The sequence below is a fragment of the Tenrec ecaudatus genome, chromosome 2, assembly GCF_050624435.1.
Source record: "Tenrec ecaudatus isolate mTenEca1 chromosome 2, mTenEca1.hap1, whole genome shotgun sequence".
Lineage (NCBI taxonomy): Eukaryota > Metazoa > Chordata > Mammalia > Afrosoricida > Tenrecidae > Tenrec > Tenrec ecaudatus.
Window position 1 is genome coordinate 253,728,227 of NC_134531.1, and position 20,315 is coordinate 253,748,541.

Sequence of the window (20,315 nt, forward strand, 5' to 3'; positions counted from 1 at the left end):
CTTCATCTAAAGCAGGCTGACTTTTCTTGAAAAACAACATTTACACAACCCTAAAACACTGGTTTTCCTAATCTTTTAGACCATTTCAGGTTCCAAAGTTCTACCTCACAAGTAAATCAAAATTCCTTACCTCTGTGAATAATCGGGATGGGTTGTCTTGAACAGAAGCCTTTGGTGTGGGGTCCTGAAAAATCCCACTAAATCTGGCTCCTTTTTCCGAGGAGTGGGTTTTGGAAGTCTGCAAATACTGATGATAGGCGCTCTTGAGAGAAGAATGCAGTTTAGACGTAAGGTTGGATTTCTGTAGAAACGAAGCTTTTTCTGGCCAGAGACCAATTTGCATATTGGAGGTAGTAGGTTCGTTTGACGCTGTGTATGAGTTCTTGGAAAGTTCGGCCCTTTCCTGGTCATCTTCGGGGGAAAAGGAAGCCGGGTAGTCTGGCAACTGGAAGGTAGCATGGTCTCGCCTTTGAGGCCTCAGATGTCCTTTAGGCACAAGTTCTTCCCCCGCTTCCTCCTCTTCCCCGTCCCTCTCGGTCCCCTGTCCTTCTTCATCCAAGTCCATCTTTAAACGCTCGGACACGGACTGGAGAAGGGACAGAACAGAAGAGGGCTGGTTTGTGCTCTCCCTCGATTTTGTGGCGCCGTGGTGACCAGGTGAGACCTCGCTGGACAGCATGTCCTCCTGAGAGCTGTCATCCTCATAGATGGGGGACAGAGCTAAGGGATAAATCTTGTACCGCTTGGCCTCCACTGACAGGAACATTTCTGAATTGTCACTGTCGAATGTCTCACTCAACTTAGTCTCCTTTTCAAAATGATGCACGAGGTCAGTTCTGCTCTCAGATCTTTCACATGTCAGAACAGGCATACTGTCGGCAGACACGTCAGGAAACACGAGCGTGGGTGTTCGTCTCACATCTGCAGACGCATACTTGTGGTCCTCCTGCAGGGGCGCTTCATACAATATAGTAAAGGATGGATTCTCCGGTGTGTCCTGAGAAACAAAGGCAAGGTTAGAATGCTCCTTTTCACTGCGACCGGCGAGATCGGCCTTTCTGAGTAATGAAAAGTTACCTTCTTTTGTCTACACTTACCATGGTATCCTCTCGTTGAAAATCAGGCACTCCTAAGGCTGGGTAGCCTTCATAATCCTTACTTAAGGTCGGTGATTCATAGCCCCTGAGATGCGACGTAAACCGTTTGTCACCAGCTATCAAGCTTCCCTTTCCTGCGGGGCGCTCTTCCTCCATTGCTCCAACCATCGCTTCCGCATAAGCCTGCGGCACCTCTTGCGCTTCAAAATCCGGAGGCAGCATGGCCTCTGAGGGTGTCAGTGTCAATGCCAGACCTGTTCCAGGTGTTTCCCCAGTGTTTGACATGGAAGATGACGCTTCATGCTTCCCACTATGCCCAGCCCCATCTTCTGGGGATGTTCTTTCCAGTTCTCTTACAGGGAGCTTCTTACATGCTGAAGAGGCAGGGGCAGGTACTGCCTCTCTAGGCGCATCCTTCACGTCTCCCATAAAAGATACCACTTGGAGGGTCCCAGCAGCCCCCACTGCAGCATCCTCGGGGAAGCTCCTTCCCATTTCGGACCCGACCTCCGGAGCCACCTCCGCTTGGCCACGATCTTCTCCCGCCTCTGACATAGCAGGCATCCCCTCCGCCACTGCGGGGCCTCCTTGCACATCCTGTGGGCAAACCTTCCCCACTTCGACGGGGACAGGTGGAACTGCCATGGTTTCCGTCATCCTCTCGGCATCTTTCTGGCAGAGACTGCCCACTTCGGACATGTTGTCGACATGCCCTCCGGCAGCCTTGTGGCAGGGAGTTCCCATGTCCAAAGGAACAGGCAGCGCTGCTGTGTTTTCAGAAATCCTCTCTGTCTCCTTTTGGTAGGTAGGTCCCACTTCCTGCCTAAGGGGTGCTCTTTCATTCTTACCAATATCCCCCTCGGCATGCTTCTGGTAGATCCTTTCCATTTCTAAAGAAGCAGGCACCACCTCAGCCTTGGCAATAGTCCCTTCAGCATCCTTTTGGCAAGTGCCTTCCATCTCTACTGGAACAGGCACCACCTCAGCTTCCCCTGACATCGCCTCACACACAATGGGTATCCCCTGAGTGTTGCCGGCAGCCCCTACAGGACTTGCTTTGTAAGCAGGTACCCCTTCATTTCTCGGAACGTGGCTCGCAGCGTCCACTGGGCATGTTTCCCCCATGTTAAAAATGTCAGCGCTTGGCTCCGTTTTTGTGCTAGCAAGTTCGGCATCCCTTTTAGGCGGCTTTCCCGTTCCTAACACAGCGGGGGCTGCGTCGAGTTTCATGATATTCAAACCGGCATCCTTTTTGTTTGCTTTCCCCATTTCTAACATGGGAGGTACAAGTTCCATCTTCCCTATACTGACTTCCGGATCCTTCTTGTGTGCTTTCCCCAAGTCTGCCAGTGCTGCGTGTGTGCTCTTACTACTGTGTCCTGGCGCATGCCTTTCAGCCACGCACACTCGGCTGTCAGAGGAGCTGCTCTTGGACGTGCCGGGGGCAGCGTGCAGCTCAGCATTCACAAGCGGAGGCCATTTGAAGTTCAGCACAAGCGTTCTTGGGTCTGTCCCTGTTTTGTGATTCTCCACACTCTCCAGTCCACCTTTCTCTTTGACAAGCAGGTGTGCTTTCACGCCATCGTCTACCTCTTCGCGGGGCACGTCTCCAGTGAGGAAAGCCGCCCCAGCCCCGTGCACATTGGGGCGATCAGGAGACACCATTTCCTTTCCAGCGTATGGAGGGGTTTGGTAAGGAACAATTTCTCTCCCTTTAATACATTCTGCGTCACTAACAAAGTCACTTACAGCCAAGAATCTACTCAATACTTTATTTTCTTTACTTTCAGGGGTGCTTTGGCTTTCTGCCTGCTCTGCTACTAGGAACTCCCTAACTCTGTTATCTGGCTGAATGCTATCACTGTTCAGAATTTTTGAAGTATTAGCCTGAAGTTCAGAATCCCAGGTATCCTCAAAAGCGTCATCGGTCAAATTTTCTTGGGCTGAATAAAGAATCTCATCAACTAATTCCCTAGCTTGATCTTCTAACAGACAAGGCACCTCCATGGCACCAGAATGAAAAAGAAGACTCTTCTCACCGCCTGCAGGGGTGACCCGGGCCTTCTCTTCCCCTTTGCCTTCTGACATGTCGTCCAGGCCCTGCTCTCCCAAACGCTCCTTCTGTTGAACACCCGTTGGAGTCCCTTCGTCCGACGGGCGTCCCTCAAGGCTGCCTCTGAGGTTATCTGGATTCACTATGTCCTCTGTGGCTCTGTGTCCCTGGTGAATGCCAACAGTGGGTGTGGACTCCAGTTCCTCTCGAACCGAGGTAAAAAGCTCATTAATGAACTTATCGGCCTTTGTAAGGACAGCACCTCTGGGATCCAAACGTTGGTCATGTGCCCTTCCCCTTGCGTCTGTGGGCTCAGTAGAGGCCTCAGAACACGGCTGGTGTGGGCTGTTAACTGACGCTGCAGCTCCAGCAACTGCTCCAGCGGCGCCTGCTTCCACGAGCTTGTCACCCAGGACAGCAGTTGGGGTGTCGAGAGACAGCGTCTCAGGATGAATCCCCAAATGTTCCTGAACTGGGCTCCCTTCTTTCCCGGTTGGCACAGGTGTTTCACATTCCAAATAAGAGCTATCAGGGGCTGGCAGGTCTGTTAAGGGGGCATCTTCAGGTAGGAGGCCTATGGGAACTTTGTGAGAGTCCGTATTGTTTAGATCGTGTGCACGTGTAACCATGCTAGTATATTCAGGGTTACTAGAGGAAGAAGACACACTATCAGCACACCTGCAGAGAAAGCCAGAATGCTCTCTCTCTGTGCAAGGTGAGGCTTTCGGTTTCGATCTCGGCCCCGAAGGCACATTAGGAACGCCCAAATCCTCAGATGCAATGGCATTTCCCCTGAAACCGGCATCTGAGCCCAGGCAAGAAGCATCTGTATTTGTCCTGGCGGTCTCTTGGGAATTGGGGGAAATACTGATTAAGTTCAGTTCGGCCATTTCTGAGAGGCCAGAAGTCTGTTTGGTCCCATGCATATCGGAAGCCTCACAAACAACACAAGTGTTAGTTTCATAATTCGGGGCCACTTGCCTGGTCCCCTTTTCATCATGAACAGGAAGAAAGACAGCAGCCGGAGAAACTCCTAAAGCATCTACCTTTGTCTCCTGTCTACCCTGAGAGCTGGGCCCAGTTGGTCCAACTTCTTGATTCTCTTGAGGGCCCAAATCTTTACATTTCTCTTTCATCTCCTGATCCAAGGAATGAAAACGTTTGTCCGAAGAAGCGAATTCGGACAAAATAGACTTTGCTGGCACACCTGCACTTTCAGATATAGAAGCAGCAGCTTTATCCTGAGAAAGGCCTCTGGCCTTGGTTTGAGAAACACAATTCTCTGGTAGGCCTATAGTTTTTCTTTCTCCAGAACATGACTCAACAGGAACACCCTCCTGCACATCAACCTCAGCTTTTGCTAACATTTTGGCAAGCTTTGCTTTATTAGGTCTGTGAGGTGAAACTGAAGTGGGGTCCTTAGAGAGGCTTTCAGACTCACAGCTCAATGGGTCCACTCCAGTTAAGTGGACATCACTGCTCTCAGGACCTGGTGGAACCTGGCGGCCTTCACTATCAGTTAAACCTTCTTCAGAGTCAAACATGATAGGTGCATGCTGATGGTGGCGAGATGGGTTTCTCCCGTGTGCAAGTTCAACATGATCTGCCTTATGTTCTCTTTGACACTGACAAGAGATACCAGAGGTGCTGGTCTCCCCCGTTTCGACGGGCACAGAAGAACCCTTGTTCTTTAAAACAGTCGTCTCTGACTCGCTCAGCACGCCAACTCCAGAAACAAAGGTATGAAGCGAAGTGTCAAAATGCACTTTTTTACAGTCCCAGGTAAGAGAGAGTTCAGCGTCTGGTGGCACGTTGGCTTGTTGAGGACTGTCAGAGTCCAGAGAAGATTCTGAAATGTAATTTCGATGAGCTTCCAGAGTGCAGCCAGGTGCTATCTTATTTTCTAAGCACGCGACAACTGTTGCGTCACCGACACGTTTTAGGGAGACAGGGCCCTTCTGATTTGCTGTGTCATGTGCCCTGAAATCAAGCTGTTTCGTTTCTTCTGCAAACACCTGGCCAGTGTCTTTGGGTAACGACTCATTTGTACTTTGGGGTGCTTTCACGTTACTTGAAACAGCTGGGGGCTCACCAGCTGAGGTGCTTTCTGTTTCTTGCCTGACTTCTGTAACAGCTAGATTTATTTGCGAGTCTTGGGGAGTAGACTGGTTTCCTTCCTTTACACGTTCTGTGTCTGTCACAACATGTCCCTGGAGAACAACGGTGCTGATGTGACTGGCAGCCAGCTGTGACAAGCTATCCACGGGTTGGGTGTTAGAACACTTACTCTCTGGCAACTGCAGATCTGTGTGCCTATTGGATTTCTTTGGACTTGGCACGTTTGTACTTGCCTGGTTGGCAGTGTCAGTCCCATCAGCTTGAACACAAGAGAAGGCAGAAGCCGCAGGGTCCTGAGGTGCCGCATGCTCGCCTCTGGGTACCAATGCCCCATCACTCATCGCAGAACTGGTTGCTTTTAGCGTATGTTCTGCTGAAGCTGTCCTCAGAACATCTGGACGGCAAGGCATGCTGCTGCTGTTACTTCCTGCAAGCAAAGGGGAACCTACCAAACATCTGTCAGCCTGAGAACCTGGTACATAGCTGATCCGCTGCTCTGACTCATATTCTCCAGCAGTGGAGTTGGATTTAGTCAGAGGAGAAGGAGGTGACCTACTTCTCTCGGGTCTCCCGGAATCACTGTTATTTAAAACATCCTGGGAAGCGGCAGGAGTCTGTAGTTCTGGGTCGTTGGTCAGATGGCTTTCTGTGCTGAGATGTATTTGGCGGCAGTCAGAGTCTTCTAAGAGGCTTCCACGCAAATGTCCTTTCATCGACGGGTCTGTGCGAGTCGATGACAATGATGGAGCTATCCCAAGTCCAATCTCACTTCCAGGGCCAGGGTGTCTGCTTGGACTGGGGTCAGGGCTTTCATTTTCTCCACCCGGGGGATTCACAGTATCCAGAGCAGTCTGTTTTTTAAAATATTTTCTAATTTGCCTGGGGCCCCGATACGTTGCATACGTTACTGAAGGCCTCTCCGGTTTATCATCACGCTGTCTGTAAAAAGGAATCAGCATGAGATAGCATTAATGACACTTAACAATAATCCCCACAACTGTGATAGAGTATATCTTCCAAATACTACGTCATTTAACATTCACTAATTTCTCTAAGGAATCTTAGAATGTGCGAGTCATCCCATCTTTATTTTGGGGGAAAAAAAAGATCTGACAGGCAGGAGCTCATCACTGTCAAGAACACAGAGAGAATGCCTGAGGTCTGTAGAACTCTTACCAGATTCGATAGGTCGCTCACTGCATTTAATGAAGTGAATGGAGGCCGAGGGGTCCAAGGTACAGGTTCTACTTCTATCTCAAAGCAGCATCTATCTGACTCAGAGAAACCAGAGCCTTTTGCCCTCCTTCTGGTACCCCAAGATTATGGCTATCCACTACAGTGATTTCTCCGCCATATTACAGCATCAAAGTGAGTTTTGACTCTTAGATGTGACTGTGAACAGCCACTTTTAACAAATGGAAACGGTTTAAAGGAAAACAGCTGGCCAAATGATTAGCCCAGTGGAAGGGCTCTGTAAATATTTGTTAACACAATATATGGCAGAACTGCCTTAAGTTTCTCTCGTGCTAATTTTTTCAAATAGTTTGGGTAATGCGTATTTGGCTGTTTGGGAAATTCAGAAATCAGAAAGGATTTCTAGAAAGAGCAGAGCGTCGACGCCAGCATGAAGAAGCCGACTTTCTTACACCACGTCCCTTTAACATGCGGCAGTCATTTTCCTTCCATGCCAGCTTTGGAAACTCTTCTGTCCTCCAAGATGCGACTCACAGATTATGTTGCAAACCCATCCCGGGACCCTTCTGTTACTACAGAGGCGCCTGGGGCTCTGATCCGGGGAGGCAAAAGGGCTTACCTACAGCACTGGCCACGTGACAAAGACCTATGCACTTGTTCTCTTCTCCCAACAGTGTGGGAGCTATGTGAGGGAAGGCATTACATTATGCTTTAATCATCTTTGTATCTAGTAAGTGCTCAACACAAGATGTGGCAAATATTATATTTTTTATAACTTTCATGAATTAATGACTGACTAAAGCAATGCTACTGAATGGTAAATAGCTTCAACTAGCATTTTAGCTCTAACTACGCCATGAAAGTGTTTTAGATTTGGAACTTTCTTGTATTTTAGTGTCCTGATTATAAACATGTATGGTGAGAGAATTAGATGTGTGTTCTTGTTTTAATTAAACGTGCCTTAAACCAAAACATTACTACATAATCACATGGACAGAGAAATCCTGTTATTAATATTCCAATATCTAAAAACTACCCATTCTTTCCAAACAGAAGACAGTAACATCAAGAACGCTGCTTGCCTACATAAGAAAACAGAAAGAATTCCTTTGATAAAAAATCTGAATCAAATGTGGCACTTATGTACTTCTTAAACATTCACTGAAATAATCAATTTCAACCTAGATAACTATTGGTGTTTGAACTCTTAGCACGCCACAATTTTAGAAAATCCTATTAGTTATCTTCATTTATTTTTACTATCTATTATAAAGCGGGTACTAGAGATGTAAAGAAAAGCTGTGCTTTCCAAATGTAGTTTTAGCTGCTATGACGTTTCAGATTAGATCAAAGATTGTCATAAAATAACATCAGAAGTTAGGTAAGGCATAATCTACAGATATAAGTAAGCAAAGAAAAGGACATATGGCTAAATTAATGTTGCTAGTAAAATCTATTGAAATACAGAAGGTAATCAGAAAATACAAGATCCTTTTTAGCAATAAATACAGGTCCAAAAGTCTAAGTAAATGATGGGAGGATTTGTAGGATTTTTTTTTCTTACAGGGCTTTTAATCTTATATCTCCAACACCAGTCAACAGGCTGTCATGTTTTTATCCATCCCCTCCCTACCCTACCAGATCAGCAAAACACTTTTGATAACACAAGTGGTGTCCACAATGTCATCAGAAATAGGAAATGACAACTAAGATATGGATCGGAATTTTACAACTTGATGGCAATGGAACTGGTTTGGGGTTTATTGTAAATGTCGTTTCTTACCAACAATTCCCTCTTCTCTGGACTTCATGCATTATCTTTTATTATTTTCAGAATGCAACTTTTCATTAACAACAATTGTAATAAAATGCAAGCCACAGAGAAAAGTCCCCTAGAACTCCACTCATAAGAATGATGCCTTTGATAGCGCTGGAATATTTGTGTGTGTGTGATTGTTTTATATGGAATTTAAAAGACCCGTCATGGAAGTGCAACTTTTCAGCAAGTGGCTACTACGGAGAAGCTGGTGGTTAAACACACACCAGGCAATCTGCTTCCCTACAGAAGACCCTGGTGGACAGTTCTGTCCTGTCCCCTGGGCCACTCTGAGCAGGGGCTGACTTGATGGAACTCAGCAACACTAAGAAATTGCAAGAGAGTGACTCTTCCCAACATAGTGAATCCTAGGACTACCTACTCGGCACCACATTTTAAACTAGATCATCACCCACCACTTCCTGGGCGGAAATGTTTTATGCCTGTAAAGTATGCATCCTTTATACTACATTGTCATGTTGAAAATATGCAACACCAAAAGATGCAACCTCAGTTTGATGTATTATAATTAGTCCCTTCAGGTACTACAGAGCCACACTCCCACTTTTAAGAGTTAGTCATTCTAATATAGTTATTTTCTATATCAGTTGTAGGAAGCATCCGGCTGATCTAGGTGTTTACTAATGGGTGACTAGTCCCCTGTGCCTCTGTATCTCTGCAGACAAGAGCATTCCAAAATGACTGCTGTTTGTGACTTTGCTGCTAAAAGCATTGAGGGATAACTCAGCTATTTACGATCTCTTTGAGGCTCTCTTGAATCTTGCATATCAGTGTGATTGTCCTTGAACCTAGTGCTTTTATTATTACTTGTTAAGTAACATTTGCATAGATAAGAGTTTAGGAATGTTTAAGTTCTTTGATGTTTGTTTTGTAACCAATTCCCTTGTGTAAGAAGAGTATATAAACCAAGCTTCAAATACACTCCGGACTTCAGTCCATCACATTGGAGTCCTCCCGATCCCATGCTTTGTACATAGCTCTTTCTTTTCCTTTCATCCGCACGCCTCAGTTCGAACCCAGCTTGATGCGGGATAGCTGGTCTAATTCCCCCGCAATCAATTTTTCAGATTGCGGAGACTCCATAATTGGGTAGTACTAACAATATAAAATTGATTTATAATGTTATGCTCTTCTCTACTAGAAAGTACAGAAAAGCTGAACGATACAAGGAGTCTTCAAAAAAGTAAATAAAAAATCCTTATAATAAAAAACCTCAAGAATTTCAAATGTTTTTGTACCAAAAGAAAATTATACTAACATGCGCAAACAGGATCTAGTCTGAGACACTCCGAAGGAGAAGACATCAGCTTCCAAACAGCCCCATCGGAGCAACATGAATTAATACTAAAATTGAATCTTGCACAAAAATTTAATTTATGGTGAAGCTAGGTAGAAGAATGGTGAAATCCTTATACATTACAAAAAGTTTACAGGGACAGTACCCCAAAGAAATGAGCAGCTTACAAAAGGGTAGGTAACTCATTTGAAGAACGGACACGAGGATGTTGGAGATGAAGCCTCCAGAGGCCGACTATCCACATCAATCAGTTTTGCTGATGCCCTAATTTAAAAGATTAAAAGCAGGGGGAAAAATAGCCCATACCACAGATCTCTCAACCGGTTCAGCTTCCACAAACTGACTGAAAAAGCTGAGAAAACTTTCCACTGACGGGTGCTCAAACAGTTCCACGCGAATCGGTTGCAAGCAGCTGATCTTTCCATGGAAATAATCAAATGGGATGAAATTCCTCAAGTGTTTCTCGGAAGAACTCTTAACAGGAATTTAACATGGCTTCACAAAGCACACAGCAATGGCTTCCAGGAGGTGAAAGTGGTCTAGTCAAAGCAAAAGCAGAGCTATCAGGAAAAAGGGTCATGCTAACAGTTTGCAGGGATGCACGAGAGTGCTGCTTGTTGACTTTCCAGGAGGCCCAAGAATGAGAACATTTACTTATTATGCGGGTACTTTGACAAAGTTAGCCCCAGCTTTCGCAGAAAAATGCCCAGGAAAGTTTCACCAGAGTCCTTCCCCGTGGCAGTGTCCCTCCACATTCCTCTCCTCTACCACGGGTGCTTCTGTGTGACTTCCTGTGGGCATCCATCTGACAAGAATCATTTGTCGCCTTCTGGCTTGGTTTTGCTTCCTGGTCTTCAAAAAACTTTCAAGGGTACCCATTGCAGTTAACAACATTAAAAAGACAACATTAACACAGCTCAATTCCCAGGACACTCCTTTCTTTAGGGATGAACTAAATGGCTGGTGGTTTCATTTCTTTCAAAAGTGCCTTCTCCTTGACGGAGCTTATAATGAGAAATAAAATTCGGATTTTAATATTTTTTACCTTTTAATTCCATTTTTCCATAAACTTTTAAAAAGTCCTCACCTATAACTTTAAAAATAGGTGCCATCGGGGAGATTCTGATTCATAGTGACCCGATATCCAACTAAACACACTACAGTCTGTTCTTGTGTTATTCTCTCACAATCATGCCTATGTTTTAGCCAATTGTGGCAGCCACTGTGTCCATCCATCCCGTCGAGGGGCTGTTTCTTTCGTTTTTGCTCTCTTATTTTACTAAGCATGATGTCCTTTTCTAAGAACTGAACTATCATAATGACATGTTCAAAATAGGCGAGATGCACTCACAGCATGCTTGCTTCTAACGTGCATTCTGGCTGTACTTCCCCCGACATAGATTCGCTTGTTCTTTCTGGAAGACCATGGTGCTTTCAGCATGCTTTACAACGCCGTAAGGCCATCAGTTTTTCTTCATGTTCCTTATTCATTGTCAGGATTTCACATGCATATGACGTGACTGAAAATGCCATGACTTAGGTCAAGGGAACATTTGTTCTTCAAGTGACATCACTCTTCGTTACCACGTTAGAGAGTTCTTTTGCAGCAACTATGTCAAAGGCAGAAAGTACTGTGCATATTCGAGTATAAGCTGAGTTTCTCAGCACATTTTTCACACAGTTTCTGTGGTAAAATTAGGTGCCTCAGCGGATATTCGGGTCAACTTATACTTGAGTGTATACGGTGGGTCTTTAGATTTCTTGACTGCTATTTCATTGTGCATTGACTGTGGAAATCCAAGTAAACTAACAACCCTTGGCAATTTCAGTCTTTCCTCGTTTATCATGGTGTTGTTTCCTGGTATGTTGTCGTTAGGTGTCATTCAGTCGGTTACAACCCATTGCAACGAAACTCTGTAGGGGCCTGCACACGCCTCGCAATGGTTCTTCTGTGTGAGCCCACTGGGGCAGCCACGGTGTGAATCCAGCTCCTAGAAGGAATTCCTCCTTTTTGCTGCCCCTCACCCTCACCTATACCGAGCATGATGTCCTTCTCCAGGGACTGGTCTCTCCTGACAAGATGTCCAAAGTATGAAGACAAAGTCTTGCTCTCTTTCCTTCTAAGGAGCACTCTGGCTGTATTTCTGAGCTATGTCAATGTGTTCTTTCAGCAGTCCATGGTCCTTTCAACATTCCTCCCCAGTTCCACAATGTGAATGCATCCATTCTTCTTCGGTCTCCTTGATAGAGGGATGAATCTGGTTCTTTATCTTGAGTTGTAATTCATGTTGAAGGCTGCAGTCTTTGATCACCACCAGTAAGTACTTCAAGTACACGTTCAGTGAGCAAAGTTGTATCACCTTGACAATGACCCTTCCTTCAGTCTTGCTGCTGAGTTCTTCTTCTTCAAGTCCAGCTTCTCTAAGTACTTGCTGGGCATGAAGATTGAGGAAGCATAGTGAAATGATCTAACCCTGAAAGGCTATAACACTAATGCACATTTTTCTCAATTTTAAACCAGAATATCTTCTTGCTCTGTCTGAACAGCTTCTTTTTAATCTATTTGCAAATTACAGATGAACACAATTTGGTGTTCTGTCATTCCTATAATTTGCAATGTTATCCATACTGTTATGTTACACACAGTAAAATGGCTTTACACAGTCAATTAAACACACCAAAATATCTTTCTGACATTCTCTGATTTCAGTTAAAAGCCATCTCAGGTCAGCAATATCCTTCATCTTTTTTGAATCTGACTTAATTTCTAGCACCTCCCAGTCAATGTACTACTCCGTTTTAATTATCTCCAGAAAAATGTTACTTGGATATGATATTAATGATATTGTTCAATTTCTTCCACAATCTATTGGGTCACCTTTCTTTGGAATGGGCACAAACACGGATCTCTTCCAGTAGGTGAGCCAGGTAGCTGTCGTCCAAATTTCTTGGCATAGCCGAGTGAGCACTCTCAGTGCTGCATCAATTTGTTGAGACATTTAAATTGGCATCCTGCCAATTCCAGGAGTCTTGCTTTTCACTAATGCCTCAGCACTACTTGGAATTCTTCCTCCAATATCATTCGTTCTTGATCATCTGGTCGCTCTTGAAATGAGTGAATGTCGGCCAATTCCGCTGGTACAGTGAATCTGTGTATTCCTTCTGTCTTTTGTTTTTTTGTTGTGCTTCTTGCACCATTCAATCTTTTGCCCATAAAAACTTTCAATATTGTATACTTTAAGAATATTTCCTGACAATAGGGACATTTTTAAATTTTATCTTTCCTATGCAAAGAAAAACCATATAATCAGCAACTGAGGGGAAAAATATCACGAGGATTTCGAAAGGACAATTTTTATTCTGATGAATATGAACAAGCAAAAAAGTGTGTATTATAACACTGAACTTTTTAAACCTATCAATGTTTATATACACAAGACTAAGGAATTAATATATGGAAAATAATCCTTAAAATATTACAAAATGCTTTTTTTAGAGATTCTAAGGATATTAAAAAGGAAATTTGCATAGGAAGCGATACATGTGATCAATTACACAGCTGCCTCCTTTTAATTAAAGAAAAAAAATTCCCTGGTACTGAGTGTTTTCTGACTTATAAGGTCTCCCAGGAGTTTTCTGTGACTTTGTAAATCTTTACCGGAGCAGACAACCTCATCTTTCTGCACAGAACATCCAGTGGGTTTGAACCACCAACCTTGCAGTCCCCCACCAGGGCTCCTATTTTAATTAAGAGAAGGCAAAATTCTCGGCAAAGCATTTTGGTGACAATTTTTAAACATTCACTTAAAATAATAACTAATATAAACTTGAAATGTGCTATTAACAGTCATCACAAGAAATGTATTTGGTATTGCAGTAATAGTGTTATGCAACAAGTTATCCAAGTAACCTAAGTTTTCATCCATTTACCCCTTTAAGACATCTTAATTATCAAAAGAAGGATCCCTGTTAACAAAGTGTGTTAAGCATAGGTTGCTTGCTGCAAGGTAAGCAGTTCAAACCTACCAAGAGGTCCACAGGAGAAAGAAGGGGGTTGTCTGTCCCATAAAGATTTACAGTCTTAGTGTTACTGAAAGTTCTGCCTATCACCCACTCCCACTGTTTGCATAAATAGTGTCTAGTCACTTAAAAGTTTAATCTGTACAAGTCAACAATTCAACATTGTGGTCTGAAGTGGGCCGATACTTGTATACTTTCCTTCTCTCAACAGTGTTTTAAATTCTATATGATTGGTTACATTAATGGCACTAGCAAAAGAATTCCTATATGCCCGGGAGGGCGATCTATAATGTTCTCTATCATGGAGTGATAATACTGTCCCTGAAGGAGCCAGACGCATATATAAACCATTGATGTGTACATGGAAGTGGGGTCTGCACTTGATTCTAGCCCCAATCTAAGAATAATTAGCTCTATGGCCTGGCCCTATTCTATGCTCAGCCTCATTCAGAGATCAGTGAAGGTACAGGTGCTATAGCAAAATATGGTAAAGAGACCAGATGGTTGTCGCTATCAGAAAGAATAGTGTCTGGGGCTCTTAAAAGGTTTGTCTTAAAACAAGCAGGCATCTAAGAGAGGTGTCAACCACGTCTACATGGATGAAGCACACAAGCACGTGTGATTCAAGAATTGTTAAATAATAAAATCCAAATATAAAGGAAGGAATGGTATCAGCGTAAATTGTCAACACTGGTTTGCGCAGGCTATGGCTGACAGTGGAAGCCCAAAATCCATGTGCAGGGTGCCCACAGGGACCAAGCCCTCTGACCATCGTCCAGGGATGTGAAGAGCCTTGCTGTCAGACAGAGAGTACTTATTGTACGGTCGATCATGGCAGATGTAATCAGGTTAAAATGTAGTACCTTTTCTATCAGGTATCATCAGAACAAAAATCATATCATAGTGAATGAGGTGGGAAGCAGAGTGGAGACCCAAAGCCCATTTGTCGGCCACTGGAGATCCCTTGACAGAAGGGTCTCGGGGAGGAGATGAACCAGACAGGGTGTGATGTAGCATCGATGAAAAATACAACTTTACTCTAGCTCCCAAATGCTTCCGCCTCCCCCAGTATCATGATCCCAATTCTACCTTACAAATCTGGCTGGACTAGAGGATGTACACTGGTACATATAAGAACTGGAAACACAAGGAATCCAGAGCAGATGATCCCTTCAGAACCAGTTGTGTGAGTGGCGATACTGGGAGGGTAGAGGGTGGGTTGAAAAGGAGGAACCAATTACAAGGATCTACATGTGACCTCCTCCCTAGGGCACGGACAGCAGAAAAGTGGGTGAAGACAGACGTCGGACAGGGAGAGATATGACAAAATAATTGATAAATTAACAAGGGTTCATGAGGGACGGGGAAGCAGGGAGGGAGAGGAAAAAATGAGGATCTGATGCCAGGAGCTTAATTGGAGAGCAAGTGATTTGAGAATGATGAGGGCAATGAATGCACAAATGTGCTTTACACAACTGATGAATGTATGGATTGTGATGAGTTGTATGAGCCCCTAATAAAACGATTTTTTAAAAGAGTAATAATAACTTTTCATTTTATCTCCCTTTTGACCCACTTTAAAGTTGTGTTCAATATTTTCTGCTTCCTTTTTGATGTTTTGTATGATTTGTTACATGTGACATCAAACATAGGTCGCTCTATGGAGACAGTAACTGCATTGATAGTTGCCTAGGGGTATGGCAGGGGCGCATGGGGTGGTACTGGGGAGCTGACAAGCATGAATTAGAGAAGTCCATTCTGGAACGGATTGTGGTGAAGACTGCACAAATATTAATGTGATTGAATGATTAAATTTTAAGATATTTGAAATAGAGGGCAATGAAACTATTTTTTAAAAAGGAAGAAGAGCCACTAGCGGGGACAGTGTGCGATTCCTGTCTGAAGTGGCAGGGCCAGCATCACCCACAGGGCTGAGGCCCAGAGAGCAAGCAGAAGAGCAGTGCGGAGGCTCAGGCAGCGTGGAGGGATTCCCGGACCACAAAACAGAGCCCAGCACGCTGGAGAGGTGGAGGCCAGAGAGGACTTGGCTGCGGGCTGAGGAGAGGCCTTGCTTTGAACAAAAGCCTATATCTTTCCTACTCTCTGCTCCAGCGTTGTGGTAAACTATTAACTTCCCTAACAAATGCCTATATTCGTGGGGTTGAGGAAGGAGGAGGGAGATTTACAATCTTGGAAACTCTAGACCAGCGGTTCTCAACCTTTCTAAGGCCACTACCTTTTAATACCGTTCCTCATGTTGTGGCAACACCCCCCCCCCCAACCATACAATTATTTTGGTTGCTACTTCATCACTGTAATTTTGCTACTGGTAGGAGTTGGGTGACACCCGTGAGAGGGTCGTTCGACACCCAGGTCTATACAGTAATTCTACTCTGTGCTCCCAGGGTCACTGGAAGCCAGGTCAACTCGATAGCAACAGGCTTGTGATTTGCTTTGTAATTATCAAAACCTACAAAGAGGTAAAAACTGAGAAGAATTTTTTTACATGAGAAAGAAATGCAAAATCTTCGGCTAACTTCTCTATATACAAAAATGTAATCTATGTGAGATTTAAATCTAATAATTTCAAAAGTATGAAGCTAAGTCAAACAGTATAGCTATGAAGTCAGAGAAAACGTTATTAATTAAAAAAAAATAGCAAACCAAAGATAAAGCTATTATTCCTAGACACCTCTTCTAGTTAGGTGCATACACTTGTAAAGTGGTGTTTCATTTCCATCTTTCTAACTCTTCCCCCAAATAACTGTACCATCTGCACCCAACAAAATGGCAGCTTGGGCATATTCAAGAATCTCAAATTGTGTTCTTTTTAAATGGTCTTTGAGTTTGGGAAGAAAAAAAATGTCTGAAGGGACAAGAGCTCTAAGAGGTTAAGGCTTCCCAGTGAAATTCCCCCAGGGCGGCAACAAAGAATGTGCAGGTGTATTTTCATGTGGCAAAAAACTCCTAGGTGCAATTTTCCTGGTCTTTTTTTTTTCACCAATGCAGTTTTCAATTCTCTTAAAATTTGTTCCTAATAATCCCTGTAATCGTCCTGTGTCAGATAAAAATTTATCAAGATTCCCTTTTTCAAAGTCCCCCAAACAATAGCCACAGCCTTCTAAACTGCCTTCCTTCCTTGCCTTGAGGTTAACTAGCCCAGTGGGTCCCCACAAAAGCCATGCCACTGTTCTGATCGGACCTCGTGTTTGTTTGTTTTATCCGCACGCTAACAAGCGTGGGTATGGTGGAGAGCACGTGTCTGTAGGTGATACCGGGTAGCAGACATGTTTAAACACATGTTGTTTGAATAAATTAATGCATACATGAACTAGAGCCCTGATACACTTTTTAAGCTTACCTTCTTATATGATCTTAATTTTAAATGTGTTATGCCTGAAAACATCTCATGATCGGAATTTTTTAAATTAGCTATATATTTACTCTTAGTAAATTCCTATCACAGAACAAAAAGGACTTTAATCTACAAAACAAATGCTCAAAGTTATTATTACCTTTTCCAGCCATAGTTTACACAATACTGAAAGTCAGTTGTGAGCTGTCCATAAGTGCACTGTCAAACTGTTAACCAGATTGGCACTCAATTCCAAAATAAATTATAATCCTTAAACTGACCATTGTCAACAGTGAATTATTAAAACTAGGTACTGGAATTGCAAGCATGATAAATGAAGATTTCCAAAGTCAGGTCTACAAGAAGCCTATTACCTCACGGGTGGGAGTCCTGTATGGGTGCGTGTGTTTTTCTTTCCCCACTAACTGAAATTACTTTAGGACACGGATCTCAAGTGTAAGCAGCTTGCATGTGCATGGGTGGATGCGTGCATGCACACACATGCGTGCACACCTAGAAAGGTCATGAGGAGTCTGCTGGCTCCACTCCCAGCGATTCTGATTCATTGGGTCTGGGGTGCAGGCCAATAATTTGCAGTTCTAACACATTCCCAGGTGATGCTGAAGGATGCTAATCCAAGGGCTAATAAACAGCTCTGCTTTAGGCTAAGGTATATTATAGATGTACTGGAATTTAACCAGTTTTCTGCTGGTGGATGTTTGTTTTCAAATCTATTGTTCTTAAAATGTTTTAAAAATCGTCATTGTACTTAATCAGATATAACCCAATTTTTAAGGTCCTTCAGTAACTATTGACAGTTGAATTCCTGAAACAGGCTACCATGTTGGAGCCCAGTCCCTGTATTGCAGTGTCCGTGAGCTCTAGTCTACCAACTAGTATCATTTCTTATAATTTTATCATCAACTTTAAAGGGGAAAAAATCTCTATCAAATTTTAGTTTGCATTTCTTTGATTTCTAGTGAGTATGCGTTTTTTGTTTCCTCAGTAATTCATATTTCTTTTATGGCTTGTTCTATTACCTGCCCACTCCCCTTTCCCCATCTGCTGCATAGCGTCACGAACTACGTTTTGGTTCAAGCATTTCCTGTCACATTCTTGCACACAGTTTTCCCATTTGCCAATTTAAATTCGTTTATATCATTTGATATAAGGGAGTTTGAAAAGTTGAAGAAATTAAATCTACTGACATCTTTTCTTGATGTCTACTATTATTACTAATTTTTGGAAATCATTCTCACTAAAACAATATAGTACCAATTCACACATAGCTCCTTTTAGCTTTGTAAGTTTTTAATACATATCTGTTATGGCATCTTATTTCAATACATGGGAACTTTCAAGAGGCTTGTGGGAAATTTTCATAATCTTTTAATTCCATTTTCTATGATCTTTTAGAAGCCTCCTCATATAAGCATATGTATCTAGATTTTACTTTTTTGCTTCTAAATTATTAACAAATTCCTCCAACAAAATCTTCTTTCCATACAAAAACTTAATTCCATCACATTCAAATAAGAAATAAAAAAATATAATAAAGACTACTTATTCTTATATTTTTTAATGTCCAGCAAATATTATGTGCTATGACATTGTTTTCAATTACAGTAGCTTTAGCAGTACACTTTAACATGTGTAGAGCAAGAAGCCCTAGTGATTCAGTGGTTAAATTGCTTAGCTCCTGACCCAAACGTTGGCTGTTTGAATCCACAAGCTGGTTCTCCAAAGAAAGATGTGCCAGTATGCTTTTGTAAAAATTTACAATCTCAGAAACCCTATGGAGAAGTTCTACTTGGTCTATTCAGTAGTATATACTCTCCATGAGTTAGAATCTACTTGGTGTCAATGGGTTTGGATCTTGGGTCTTGGATCAAGCCCCCACTACATCATCCTTCAGACAAAGCTCTAACCTACTTGAGCCCAGCTATCAGGGGCCTACGATGATTCATAAGCTTGCCATGAGGAAACAACTGAGAGCAAACAAATCGAAGATGCTCTTTAAAAACCATACAGCTCTTTCCTCCATCTCCCTTGACTTTCCTCCTGCCCTACTACAATGCTCTGTCCCCACCTGGGTTACAGCTACACCTCTTCTTTACGTAACCTTACCCTTGATCATTCCCCACCAGGCCTGCCACTCCCCTCTCACTACCATTTTCGGTCCCATGTTGTTCCCTTGTCCCTGTGTTTGTTAACACCACTTCATTTATAGAGGTCTAACAAAGACATGTACATGCAAATATATATATGAGGATGGGGAAATAGATCTATGTGTCTATATTTATAGGTTTAGTATTAAGGTGGAGGAAGGACCTTGGGCCTCCCTCAATGCATGAATATTTTCTTTTATTAAATTGGCAATCTACGATGCTCACCCTCCCAACACAACTGCTGAAGCCAAAGTGGGCGAACAAGTAAATGTGGTGAAGAAAGCTGATGGTGCCCGGCTATCAAAAGAGAGTGTCTGGGGTCTTAAAGGCTTGAAGATAAACAAGCGGCCATCTAGCTCAGAAGCAACAAAGCCCACATGGAAGAACACATCAGCCTATGTGATCACGTGGTCCCGAAGGGATCAGTTATCAGGCATCAAAGAACAAAAAATCATATCATTGGCTGCATACCTCTATGATACGATCCCCAAAGACAAACGGGTGCATAAGCAAATGTGGCGAAGAAAGCTGCTGGGGCCTGGCTATCAAAAGAGATGGTGTCTGCGTCTTAAAGGCTTAAAGGTGAACAAGCAGCCATCTAGCTAAGAAGCAATAAAGCTCACATGGAAGAAGCACAGCAGCCGGTGCAATCACGAGGTGCCGAAGGGACCGGGTGTAAGGCATCATGCAATATATATATATATATATATATATATATATATATATATATATATATATATATATATATATATATACCATAGTGAACAAAGGGGGAAGTGCAGAGTGGAGACCCAAAGCCCATTTGTCGGCCACTGGAAATCCCCTCATAGAGGGGTTTAGGAGAGGAGATGGGTCAGTCAGGGTGTGATGTAGTACTGATGAAGAACACAGCTTTCCCCCAGATCCTAAATGCTTCCTCCCCACAACTACCATGATCCAAATTCTACCTTGCAGGACTGGATAGGGCAGAGATTGTACACTGGTGCATATGGGAGCTGGAGGCACAGGGAATCCAGGGTGGATGATACCTTCAGGACCAAGGGTGTGAGGGACGATGCTGGGAGAGTAGAGGGTGAGTGGGTTGGAAAGGGGGAACTGATTACAAGGATCCACATGTGAACTCCTCCCTGGGAGACGGATGGCAGAGAAGGGGGGGAAGAGAGACTCCGGATAGGG

General features: G+C 43.4%; 1 protein-coding gene across 1 annotated transcript in view; it reads right to left on the reverse strand.

Moving 5' to 3' along the window:
• The window catches only part of CRYBG3 (crystallin beta-gamma domain containing 3), a 149,437-nt gene that overhangs the window by 75,123 nt on the left and 53,999 nt on the right, over positions 1 to 20,315 (reverse strand). The window contains exons 4-5 of the mRNA XM_075542432.1: positions 1,098 to 6,207; positions 131 to 997 (exon numbers count right to left, since the gene is read on the reverse strand). Of these exons, the coding sequence (XP_075398547.1) occupies positions 131 to 997; positions 1,098 to 6,207 (5,977 nt within the window). The remainder of the gene's footprint in view (positions 1 to 130; positions 998 to 1,097; positions 6,208 to 20,315) is intronic.